This window comes from Vipera ursinii (genome assembly GCF_947247035.1).
Source record: "Vipera ursinii genome assembly, chromosome: 2".
In the NCBI taxonomy this organism is placed as follows: Eukaryota; Metazoa; Chordata; class Lepidosauria; order Squamata; family Viperidae; genus Vipera; species Vipera ursinii.
Genome location: NC_139513.1, coordinates 223277313 through 223290376, shown reverse-complemented (window position 1 = coordinate 223290376; position 13064 = coordinate 223277313). Strand labels below are relative to the sequence as shown.

Below are 13064 nucleotides of genomic sequence, written 5' to 3'. Positions count from 1 at the left end.
CATTCATTGTCTGTGAAACAAGAATGGATTAATAGCTAATTTATGCATCAGGATTGAGGGATGTTCTTTATATAATTTATTGGTTGCTAATATATGATTTTACATTTTTTTAACTTGTCACTTAATATACAAACTTAATTTTTATTCTCATAATGGACTTTTAATTTCTTGTTGCTTCCTCTATTGAAAGCGTCCTCATTTAATAAAAGAAGGTTTTGTAATGAATCTTTCAGGTGGATGTTCTGAAGGCAACTGCTTTACCCTTGTTGAAAAGATTTGGAATTGATGGTGAAGAATTAGAATTGAAGGTAAGAATTTGCTATTGATCGGAACTTCACTTGAAATTAAGAGACGTCTTTAAAAAATAACTTTCTGTGAGTTCATATTTGACCACAGTATTGGTGGCCCAATCTTCTTCCTCTTCATTTTGACAGCTGCATTAATTTACTAGAATCTTATCAATCTCTTTTGATTTCAGATAGTAAGGCGGGGTATGCCCCCCAAAGGAGGAGGGGAAGTGATCTTCGCTTGTCCTGTGAAGAAAGTATTAAAACCTATTCAATACATTGACCCTGGTAAAATTAAGCGTATCAGAGGTATGGCGTATCCTTCTTTGACTGTGTCTGAAGAGAATTCTAGACTGCTCTTTTCATTCAAAGATTTAGTTTTTAGTTCAATATCCGCTTAAGGCAGACATGTCCAATCTGCGGCCTTTGGGTTGCACATGGTCCTGGATAGCTAGTAATGCAGTCCCACAAGATTACAATAAAAATACAATAAAAATAAAAATAAAAAGTTTGCTATTTATATAAATTAGCTGTATTATATACTTTATCTGTGACCCAAGACAAGAACATTGATAACTGAGCTGTGGATAAGTAGCCTGGACTTTCTAGCAATATATAGAGATTCACTTTCACAGCATACAGTGAGTAGGTGGAATTCAGATGGGTCCATTATAGCATTTTTCCTCAGCTGTGGAACAAAGTCCAAAAACAGTGCTAGACCATGCAAGTATTTAATTCCTCATGAGTCCATTCATATCTAAATTCATTGTTTAATTGGATTAATATCAGTGAATCAACTATGGCTAAGATTTTTTACTGGTATCTGTTACTAATAAAACAGAATCAGATAGCATGACAAAATGATAGAGATAATCCAGATTTGACGCTCACCAGAAAAGAGTACATGAAGATAGAGTACGATACTTTATGTGATCTTCATTCTTCCAGCTTTATCACTCATAAATAATGACAAATACTGGAGCTAAGTTCAGGTACTATTTGCAGGGAATGGGGGGAACTACCATCTGACTTCTGGTGGCTGTTAACATTAAACTACACAAGCCATCTCCTCAACATCAAAACCAGGTGAGGTGTTGCCATCACTTTTTCCATTTTGAGGTGGCTGTTTTGAAATTCAATAGGTTGGTAGCTGTTTTGAAATTCAATAGGTTGGTAAATTGTCTGGAGTTCAGTATAACATCACTCTAGCTTTCTATAGGGTCTAAAGTCAATGGATTTGGTACGAACTTTTGAACCAGAAGAACATTGGTATAAGCAGTACATGCGTAGTGTGGTTTAAATTTACATTCTCAGTTTTGATTTTCCTGGTTGCAAAATATTCAGATGTGTATTGTGCATAGATGTGCATGCATTCACGAAGGAAAGGCACCAGACGTCCTCTTCTGATACTGACCCTCTTTTTGTTTTCAAGTGTATTCAGAAATATTTCCTTAGCTTCCTAAACCAGCTATTCGGTCAGGGTGTCCCCCCAGATAGCAAACCGAATGGTGGATTCTGCAAGGAGCATCTTGAATAAATTCCTACCAGATATTTACATTCATACCGATCATATGAAAGGGACCAGCTCTGGGAAGTAAGTTTTCAGACAATTCTTTCGAAGGTATATGTTATATGACTTCAGAGATTTTCATGAGATCACAGTACTATCTAATAATATGTATTGCTATCAAGGATTATCAGCAGTACAATCTAGGAATTCTTTGTGGATGCCAAAGGGGAACTTCATGTAGGCCACAGATGACTTAGGCCCATTTTAGTCCATTCGACTTTTCATTACTTACCCACTAGGTCAGAGGTCTCCAGCCTGTTTGGCACCAGGGACCAGTTTCATGAAAGACATTTTTTTTCATGGGCCGGGGTGGGGTGGGGAGGGGGAGGTTTCAGGATGATTCATTATATTTTATTCTAAATTTTCTAAATTATTATAAAATGTTCCTTATTATTATATTTTATTAGGTTAGACCAGTGACTTTCTGCTTCTAAGAAAATGAGAAGGAAAAGAGACAATCCTAAACTCAGCCTTCCAGCAAAACAAACCAAAGACCCAGCATGTTGCTGAGAAAACCATTCAAAAAAGGGGGGGTGGGGGGAGGGCACTGCGCAAGCCCAGCAGCTTTGGAAAAGGTGCAGATGAGAGAAGGAGTCCCTTGGAAACACAGTGCTTGAGGGGAAACGTAGCTTCTCCTCTTCCCCCCTCCCCCATTGCACGCCGGGTAGGGGTGCGCTTGGCTTGCAAACTTGGGAGACTTGCGCAAAGGGAGCATGAGCCCAGCTGGGCTGCCAGGAAGGGGGACAGGAGGGAAGTGTGGAAGAAGAGGAGAAGGAAGAAAAATTAGGAGGGAGAGAAAGCAGGAAGTGGAGGAGGAGGAGGCAGAAGAAGAAGAGAGAGCACAAGAAGCAGGAGGAGGAAGGATGTGAGTTGAGATGTTGCAAGCCAGTTGCAAGCGCAGCCGCTGGAGAACCTTTGCACTGAGCAAGCCCGCTTCTCCCCTGCCACTCTCCCGCCCCTGCCCAGACCCCTGCAGGCTCACCGCATGCCTCCAGCTATGTGGACTGGTTGCTAACTGGTCACGGACCGGCCCTGGTCCACGGATCGGTGCCCTAGGTCGTATAACCTCATTTTGGAAAAACTAAGATTACCTCTTTGGAGAAAGAGAGCTTACCCTCTCATTCTTGAACCCGTTAGCAAGCTGACTCCTATCTTTTCTGACATCCTGGAGACTTTCTGATTAGAGCTGCTGGCTTTTACCTGTTTTCAAACTCCTAGGAAAGGATTCCCCTTGACTCTCCCTCATCATTTGTCAACCATTGGGTGGTTGAGCAAGTACATTGCCTACAGAAGTCTTTGATTTGATCCTGACTTAAAAGGGCCTGGCGGCAGGGACTGAAAGATGCCCTTGTTAGACCTCTTGGAAAGCTGTTGCTGGTCAGAGTATAAATCACTGGCTTAGTGCCTGACCCAGTGATAGGCTGCTTGTTACGTTCCTAGATAATAAGAAAAATGAATTACCTCAAATTTATGGTCGGTGTTTGGGTTGGCTGTCGTGTGTTTTTAAATACTTGACGCGGTGGCTCAGTGGGTTAGGACGCTGAGCTTGTCGATCAGAAGGTCGGCAGTTTGGCGGGTCGAATCCCGAGTGCCGCGTAACAGAGTGAGCGCGTTATTCGTCCCAGCTTCTGCCAACCTAGCAGTTCGAAAGCATGTAAAAATGCAAGTAGAAAAATAGGGACCACTACGGTGGGAAGGTAACAGTGTTCCGTGCGCCTTTGGCATCTAGTCATGCCGGCCACATGATCACGGAGACGTCCGAGGACAAGCGCTGGCTCTTCAGCTTTGAAACAGAGATGAGCACCGGCCCCTAGAGTCGGAAACAACTAGCACGCATGTGCAGGGGAACCTTTACCTTTATAGTTGTTAAGGAACCACCATAGCAGTCAAAGTTTGGACACTTTTGCTAAAGACTCCCCCCCCCCCAAAAAAATACCTCTTTCCCTTCAATTTCTCCTCTGCACCCATCTTTCTTTCAGGTCTCCTGGCTTTGGTCTGTTTCTCGTGGCTGAGACTACAAATGGGACTCTCCTTAGTGCTGAACTGGCCTCTAATCCCCAGGGCAAGGGTGCCGCTGTACTTCCAGAAGACCTTGGTGTGAACTGTGCAAAGTTACTCCTTGAAGAGATCCACCGAGTAAGTGGCTGATTCTAAGTCTCTTCTGAAGAATAATTACTAGTCCATCTCCACACCTGATGCCCTCCATAGATGTTGGAATCTCAGCTTCTAGCATTCCTGGCGATCTGGATCTGGTGATCCCAAAATATCTGGAAGGTACAAGACATGGGAAGACTCTTTTAGAAGACTCACATTTGCTCATGAGTTCTTCCATGCTGGTTGGAGAGTCTGGTAGCTGTAGCTCCAGAAGGTACCAAGCTGAGGAAGCCTGTGTTAATGCCTCTCTTGAATGTCATCCTAGGCATTTTAGTTCTGTCCATATTTACGTTTATGTAATTTTCATTCTATCATTTTAATTCTGCCCATATTGCATTGCAACATAAGCTTTTTATTCTCTAGGCAACAGCAGCAGCAGAGTTGTGTTGTATATAAAGGCTTTTTCCCCCCCAAATGCAACCAATAAAATGCACCTTTCTTTTGGTTAGCAATGGGAAGAAGTCTATAAAGGTGGTCCTCGGGTTACAACGGTACAGGAATTGGGACAGGAATTTCCATTGCTAAGCGAGGCAGTTGTAAAGAGTGCTGTCACTCGAATTCATCCCTTAGTGAAGGAAATCCCTTGAATCCCCATTAACCAAGTTCCACCAGTCTTTAGGCAAGGATCCACTCCATCAAAGTCATTCCCAGCTTGGTCCCTCCAGACTCTGAGCCCTGGTAAGGTAAGGAACTGCCTCCTCTTGAACTCCTCCAACTTGCCTATTCTACCCACCCCTCCAAAAATCTGCCCTTTGGACTACCCAGCACAGTGGCACTCCTTGGCAGCAGTGGCACCAGCGGCACTGGGACTGAAATAGAGACCCAGGCCTTTAGCTTTCCCAGCCAGCCACTCCCACCTCCAAGGCCTCTTATTTCAGCCCAAGGAGTCAGCCACCACAGTGCAAGCCTCCATCTGCCACTGCCCTGTGTGCGGTGGGCCCTGCTATGCCCAGCTGACTTTCCCTGTCTTCCATTGCTGACAAGGCGTGCCCAGCCTGACCCTATTTAAAAGGCAGCAGCTGGCCATGCCCATCCCTCTCCAAATCGTGTGTGTCCTTCTCAGGATGTCTTGGCAGGCCCCAGAAGCATTGCAAGAAGGCCATGCGTGATTTGGAGAAAGTTCGCGCAGTCTTGGGAAGAAGGCCTAGTATGGCCAGCACCTGCCTTGCATAGGGCCAGGCCAGGTATGCCTTGCCAGCAGCAGAAGCTGGTGAAGGCCAGGTGGAGGTGACAGAGCCTGTGGAGCACAGGTGGTGGGGACAGTTGAGGCTTTGCACTGGGGAGTCTGGCCACAGTGTGGGGCTTGAGGTGGCGGCACTGGGTCTGGAGTAGGAGACCCGGTAGGTGGGGCGGCAGCTGAACGAGACTGCTGAAGACCCTAGTCCTTTACTTCAGCCCTAACGCTTCTGATGCTGCCGCTGCCACTGAGAGAGTGCATGATCCAAGATGGCCAAATGGGCAGAGATTGGGGTGGGTGGGGAGAGAAAGTCGAAGTGCTCCTGCCGTTGTAAGCGTGGACCTGCTGCCAAGCATCAGAGTTTTGATCATGTGACTGAGAGGGCTCTTCAGTTTCTGATTTTTTGTTTGCCCTGTTACTTCACCTGCACCCATGCTGAGATGGGCTCCCCGGAACAAACTGTACTTATGAAACACGATTGCCATGTGCCTGTTGCACCATTGTGCAGCACTGGTGGCCCCCAGGGGGAGATCCTTCTCTGTGGGCGCCCGGGAGCTATGGAACCAGTTACCGGTTGAGCTCCGGACGGCGCCCGATCTGCGCTCCTTTCGCCGCGATCTGAAAACATACTTGTTCAAGCAAGCCGGCCTGGCCTGAGGGGGATTGGTGGGGTTTTTTATTATTTTTATTGGGGTTTTTTACTATGTATCAATTGTATTTTAATCGGGCATGCATTTAATTATCTTTTAGGTTTTGTAAATTTCTGTGTTTTATTCTTGCCCTGTACACCGCCCTGAGTCCTCCGGGAGAAGGGCGGTATAGAAATATTAATTAATAAATAAATAAATAATAACAGTGCGTCACAATTTCAATTTCAGGAAGCAGTTGTAGGATTATTTAAAGATATACAAATATCTCAGATATAATTTTGAATATGTTGCTTTGCAACTGGCCTTGTGAAAATAATTTATCTTTTGACGTTTGAAATGTCAGAGCAGAGTTCCCCTCTGCTTTCTCCCAGTTTCCTTTCCCCCTTTTATCTAGTTTGTGTCTACCACAAAGCTTAATGATTAAAGCATTTCCTTTGCAGGGAGGCTGCGTGGACTCAATAAACCAAAGCCTCATTCTACTTCTTATGACCCTTGGGCAGCAAGATGTCTCCAAAGTCCTTCTAGGACCATTATCACCTTACACGTAAGTTTTCTTACCCAGGATTAATTATTCTTGCTCAATTTGTCAGCTGTAGTGACAGGAAGCCATTACCTGGAACAGTTAACTGCTGCCAATAGAACTATTATGCTGATGTTTAGAACACTCCAGGCAATATGTTATTACTGCTTATATAATGCCATCAAATAAGTTTCTTATCAGTTCACTGTGAATCAAGCTAACGAAGCTTGCAGTGACGGGATTGCTTTTATAGACAGATGCCAACATGCATTATATAAGTATGGTAACAAGTTCCTTTCTAAAGTGTCTTGTTATAAAGAGTAACTCCCCGGCTTGCAGTTTCGATAGCAATGACATTGAGTAGAAAGTATTTTGAAATAGCAGATGTTCATGTCACAATTTTCAGCATATTATAGTCAATATTGTATTCAGGAGAAACTAAGATCCATTCTGTTGAATCTGAGAGCCAGTTTGGTGTAGTGGTAAGTACACTGGACTAGAAACAGGGAGCCTGTGAGTTCTAGTTTTTCCTTTGGTATGGAAACCAGCTGGGTGATTTTGAGCCAGTCATTCCCTCACATCCCAACTCGCCTTACAGGAATTTAGTTGAAGGGGAAATAAGCAGGTAGGAGTAGTACGTACGGCATATGTGTAAGCCGACTTTTATTTGTAAAATAAATAACAAGGGTGGGATACAAATGAAATATGTTGCTTTGAATTGTGTAAAATAAAGGCAGGATAATTATAAGTACAGCAATGTGAAATTAGAGCTGCCGGTTCTTTAGCTGGTGTTGGCCTTCATATGGATCCAGTTTTTCTTCTGACTGCAGTATGACTACTATCGTGTTTCTGTGTATGCATTCTTTTTTTAAGTCTCTGATGCAAGGCCATTTGTAGAAAGAGAATTAGAAGAAAGTGATGGCAGTTTGAGGATTTGCACATGCTTTGTCAGCTGGGGACTTTGGAAGGAAAATGAGGTTCTTTTCAGCTTGCAGATGATTTGGGGTACTTCAGTAGAATAATGTCAATGCAACTTGACTGTGAACTGTCCTTTTTCGGTTATCATGGTACCGGTGCTGTATATATGAAAGGTACAGTACTGTGATAACTGAAGAATGATAGTGCCATCACAATGAGATGGGTAATGCTATGAAATTACTGCTGGGCGTTATATGCTTTTAATTAGGAGATTTTGAGATAGACTAAGGAGAGGAAGAACTTGTATGCCTTGCTGATGGATAGTAGTCCCATTAGTAATATAGGAATGTGCAAACATTCATCATGGCTTAGTCATAAAAAAAACCTTTTTTTAACTGGTAATAAGCTTATGAAGCCAACTTCTCCAAGTAGTATTTTGGAAAAGTTAATTAAAAGTCTGCGCAGATTTTTTAAAAAGTTCTCCAAATATTATTCATAAATGCTTTTTAGCTTCACCTGTCTTTTGTTTTAATTAATTGAAAACTTTACTTTGGAGATATGCAATTTTGCTCACCTATTTCCCCCCCACTTTTTATAACATTTGACCATAGAAAAGTAATGTATTTTATAAATAATCAGGTAGACATTTTTCATGAATAGGTACTTGCTTTTGAAATGCAGATGTTGAGTACAGTTTAGAAAAAGAGAGGTATACTTATAGTTGTTATTTTCCTTTCCTTTTAGAATTGAATTCCTCCGACATTTGAGGAGTTATTTCCAGGTTATGTTTAAAATTGAGACCAAATCGTTTGAAGATGAACGAAAGGGAGGTGAAAAAGCCGTAATGACCTGTGTTGGCATTGGGTTTTCTAATCTTAGCAAAACAGTAAGATGATACTTTGCTCATGGATTTCAATTAAAAAGGACAAAAAATAATGTTTCTACTGATATATTTTCATGAGTACATTTTCCTCAAGAGTATGTGGATTTTGTGTGTGTGTGACTGACTTTCACTTATTAAAGCAGTAGCCATTGAATTTTAATCCCTTTGAAGGACAATTTTGAGATGCCATTATGGACTTGAAGCACGCATTGAAGGTTACATTTATGGAAGATACTTCTAGCCATTTACAGTTGGTTTTGGAGTTTGAAATACAATCTACATTTCTTATTTTTTTTTCCTTTTATTGTAGAAAGAGCATGTTCTAAAATCTTGTTCAAAATCAGATGCAGGGATAAATTTGTGCCATATACACTCTTAAAAATACAGTTGAACTTTTCCAAGGAAGCTCTTAAGTATGCATTAAATTAAGCTGGAAGTTTTGTTACCAGGCTTTTTTTTTTTCCAAAAAGATGATAGGCAGCAAAGCAGCTCTCCGTGGAGAAGGCCGAGCTCTTTTCTGTAGCTCTTCTTTCTTGACCTTTTCTTGACAAAATTTTAGCCTTTTATTCTGAGTAAATGGATGTTAAAACCGCTTGTCTCATTTCTTTTCTTAGTCAGATATAGCGACAGTTCATTCAGAAGCTTATTGATTCCATTATATAGCAACTTGGTTTTTCTGTATCTGGAAGTAATTCTGAGTCAGCAGTTGGTTCATGGAAATCATTATAGAAAGGATGGCTGTTCTTTTGCTGAATATCATGCAAGCAAAATTCTTGTGTATCTGAATTACATTTGCAACCTGTTTTCTACCTGGAAGGTAACCTATCAAATGATTCATACACTGTTTTTAATTGTTTATGTCTGCTCTCTTTCATTCCTTTCCATCCTCCCTACAGTCTCTCATACTGGAGATTATCATTACAAACCATGAGCATTTTCAAAAGAAAAGCCGTTTCCTTACACTCTACACGACCCTAAGTATGAATAAAAGCTGAAATCACATCCAGTTCCCTCACTTGTGCAGGAAAAAAAAAGAACTTGAGACTAGCGCAAAGCAACTATAAAAATAAAAGATGGGAATTAAAAAAGGCAACGCACGTTCCTCGCTACGTTTTTTACCGTTTCTGCAGGAATAAAAGTTTCCTAAATTAAATGCTTTTCTCTTAATGACTTGGACTTTTTCAGCTTCTGAAAAATTAAGAGGCTGTTGGGGGGAGGTTCACAACAAACATCATTGCCCAAACTTCTAATTCTAACCCCCTTTTTAAAAAAAAAGATGGAAACTTTTCAGTCAGCAGAGGGAGGGATTGGTTATGTGTATAGGTAGTCCTCGACTTATGTCCACAATTATGCCAAACATTTCCATAAACAAGACTGTTGTAAAGTGAGTTTTGCTCCCTTTCACAGCCTTTCTTGTCACAATTGTTAAGTAAATCACTGCAGTTGTTAAGTTGTTAAGTGAATCCGGCTTCTTCATTTTCTTTGTCAGAAGGGGATCACATAACCCCGGGATACTGCAACCATCAGTTTCCAAGGGTCTGAACCCAGGGGGATGCTTCAGAAGTCAAAAGCATAGAAAAAACAATCATAAGTCACTTTTCTTCAGTGCTATGGTAACTTCAGACAGTCCCTAAACAAATAGTAGAATTTAGAGCCATGGTGGCGCAGTGGTTAGAACGCAGTACTGCAGGCTAACTCACTGTTTGCTCCAGGAGTTTGATCCTTATCAAGGTTGACTCAGCCTTCCATCCTTCTGAGGTCAGTAAAATGAGGACCCAGCTATTTTAAATAACTTCCGTCCCGTCTCCAACCTTCGCTTTCTTGCGAAGGTCGTTGAGAGCGTGGTGGCACGGCAGCTCCCTTTGGTTCTGGAGGAAACTGAGTATCTGGATCCGTACCAATCGGGTTTCAGGCCCGGGTATAGCACGGAGACGGCATTGGTCGCGCTGGTGAATGATCTCTGGCGGGCCCGAGATAGGGGTTATTCCTCTGTCCTGGTCCTATTAGATCTCTCAGCGGCTTTTGATACCATCGACCACTGTATCTTGCTACGTTGTCTTGAGGGGTTGGGAGTGGAAGGCACCTTTCTGCGGTGGTTCTCCTCCTACCTCTCAGGCCGTTTGCAGACGGTGTTGGCAGGGGGGCAGAGGTCGACCCCTCGGCCCCTTAGTTGTGGGGTGCCTCAGGGGTCGGTACTCTCGCCTCTCCTGTTCAACATCTATATGAAACCGCTGGGAGAGATCATCCATGGCTTTGGGGTGAGGTATCATCAATATGCTGATGATACCCAGCTTTTCATCTCCACCCCGAACCAACCCAGTGATGTCCTCGATGTGATATCCCGTTGCCTGGAAGCGGTACAGATTTGGATGGGAAAGAACAGGCTCCGGCTCAACCCGGCCAAGACTGAGTGGCTTTACGTACCGGCATCTCGTTTAGTCCAAGAGGTTCCATCCTTGGTTATAGGAGGAGAGATGTTACCTCCCGTTGATAGAGCACACAATCTGGGCGTCCTCCTGGATTCACGACTCAGTTTTGAAGATCATATTGGAGTTGTGGCTAGGGGGGCACTTGCCCAGATTCGCCTGGTATGCCAGTTACGCCCCTTTCTGGACCGAGATGCCCTACGCACAGTCACCCACACAGTCGTTACCTCCCGTATAGATTACTGCAATGCTCTCTACATGGGGCTGCCCTTAAAGACCACCCAGAGGCTTCAGCTGGTGCAGAATGCGGCTGCATGGGTAGTGATGGGAGCACCCTGATACTCCCATATTATACCCCTCCTGCGTGAGCTGCATTGGTTACCGGTTGCCCTCCGGGTGAGATTTAAGATGCTGGTACTTACCTTTAAAGCCCTACATGGCTTAGGACCGGGATACTTGCAGGACCATCTGCTGCCAGGAACGAATTCCCATCGCCCAGTACGCTCACACAGAGAAGGCCTCCTCAGGGTACCGTCGGCTAGACAATGTCGGCTGGCGACCCCCAGGGGGAGAGCCTTCTCTGTGGGAGCGCCAGCCCTGTGGAACCAGTTCCCCCATGAGCTTCGGATGGCCCAAGATGTCCAGTCCTTTCGCCGTGGCCTCAAAACACTCCTTTTCCACCTGGCTGACCTGGACAGATAGGGATTTTAATTATGTTTTTAATTTTTAACTGTAATTTTTAATTTATTTTAATTTTAATTTTAATTTATTGTACAGAGGCCTTTAATTTTAATTTTATCTTAACTTCCGTATTTATTATACATTATTGTTGTTAGCCGCCCTGAGTCCTTCAGGAGATAGGGCGGCATATAATTCCCAATAATAAATAAATAAATATGCTGACTCTGTAAACCAGGGCTTTTCAACCGGTGGTACGTGTACCACCTATGGTACTTTGCCACGTGGCAGGTGGTATGCGACTGCTAGCCAAGTGTAGCGGGGGAGGGGAATGAGTCGAAGCGACCCAAGCCTGAGGGAGAGACAGTTGCAGGACTGTCGGCTCAGCAGAAGCTCCAGGAGCCGACAGGGCTCCAGATAATTGACTCCAGCTGAATGGCGGTCCAGAAGCAGCGCGGAACTGGAGGTGAACTGAAGAAAAAGGGGGGAGGAGGAGAGGAGAGGCTATAAGAGGAGGTGGTTTGGGCGGGAAAGGGGGAAAAAAGACAACAACAAAAGAGGTCAGCCGGCAGGGAGGAAACAGGGACAGAGAAGAAGCAGCAGCTGTTGCTGGAAGAAAAGGTCCCCTGATTGGTTTTCTCTAACCAGGAGAATGCAATCAGTGCTGATGAAATGAAAAGCCAGCATGTCGGAAAGGAGGTGGGTTTATTTAGTTCTGGATCAGCTACCATAATGATTTTTGTACAGTTTTTACTGTTTTGTAATTCAGAGGCTCTTTTGTATGCTTTGGTTATTGGAATATTTTAGTCTGAATTTTAGGCTAGCAATGAGTCCAATGTGTTGACTTCTGTAGGTTTAATCCCTTTAAACAAATGTAATTAGTTTTACCCCCTTATCTTGAGTCTGTATATGGCTTTTAGAAAATTTTCTTTGAAGGTAAAAAAGGCTTAATTTAAGGCTAAAGCTTTTCGCAATTGCTGGAGCATTTCAGTCTCGAATTGCAACATTGTGACAGACCTAAGGCAGCTTAAAGAAAAAAACAGCAAGCAGAATTTATGTGTTTCTTTATTTTGTGAACCTCTCCTGGCTTGCACTCGATTCCTGTATCTTTAAGGGTACAGGGAAGGGATTGGGGGGGTGCATTCTTACTATACTGTGGAAGGAGAGCTAAGAAGGGCCGACCAGCTAGCTCAGGGGTCTACAAACTTAGCAACTTTAAGACCTGTGGACTTCAACTCCCAGAATTCCTCATCCAGCCATGATGGCTGAGGAATTCTGGGAGTTGAAGTCCACAAGTCTTAAAAGTGCCAAGTTTAAAGACTCCTGAGTTAGCTGGTAGTGGTGCATATTAATAAACATGGATAAATTCATCATATATTTGTCAGTGCAAAGGGAAAGTGATTCAGCAAAGGAACAGCCACCAAAAAAATTAAAACTGGTACTTTTTTCCTTTTTCTCTGCAGTTTATAATATTTTATTAGATTATAGAATAAAATACAAAAGTAGAAAAGCAAATAGTAGGACCCAGTGGGGAGGAAAAAGAGGGGAAAAGTGAGGGGGAGAAGGGAAAAAGAAGACTTTCTCTGTTGCAGTAGAAGGATACATTAACATTGACCCTCAACTTTTTACTTTTCCATAATATTATAAACTAGCCATTTCTATAACAACAAATGAATCTAATCAGTAAAACCCAAAATCCCCCCCCCTTTTTTTTTTAGTCATCAAATTTTTGACAACTTGCTAAGCACTGGTGATACTCGGATATTGTCATGTCCTAAAAGTGGTACAATCTGAAAAGGTT

General features: G+C 43.0%; 1 protein-coding gene across 2 annotated transcripts in view; it reads left to right on the top strand.

Annotated features, from left to right (window-relative positions):
* Positions 1-9312, top strand: part of RCL1 (RNA terminal phosphate cyclase like 1) — a 34013-nt gene extending 24701 nt beyond the window's left edge. For both annotated transcript variants that reach the window (XM_083352562.1, XM_083352563.1), the window contains exons 4-10: positions 234-308; positions 479-603; positions 1756-1881; positions 3837-3993; positions 6279-6382; positions 8021-8162; positions 9056-9312. In XM_083352562.1, the coding sequence (XP_083208688.1) occupies positions 234-308; positions 479-603; positions 1756-1881; positions 3837-3993; positions 6279-6382; positions 8021-8162; positions 9056-9154 (828 nt within the window). In that variant the 3' untranslated portion in view covers positions 9155-9312. The remainder of the gene's footprint in view (positions 1-233; positions 309-478; positions 604-1755; positions 1882-3836; positions 3994-6278; positions 6383-8020; positions 8163-9055) is intronic.
* The last annotated feature ends 3752 nt before the right edge of the window (positions 9313-13064 follow it).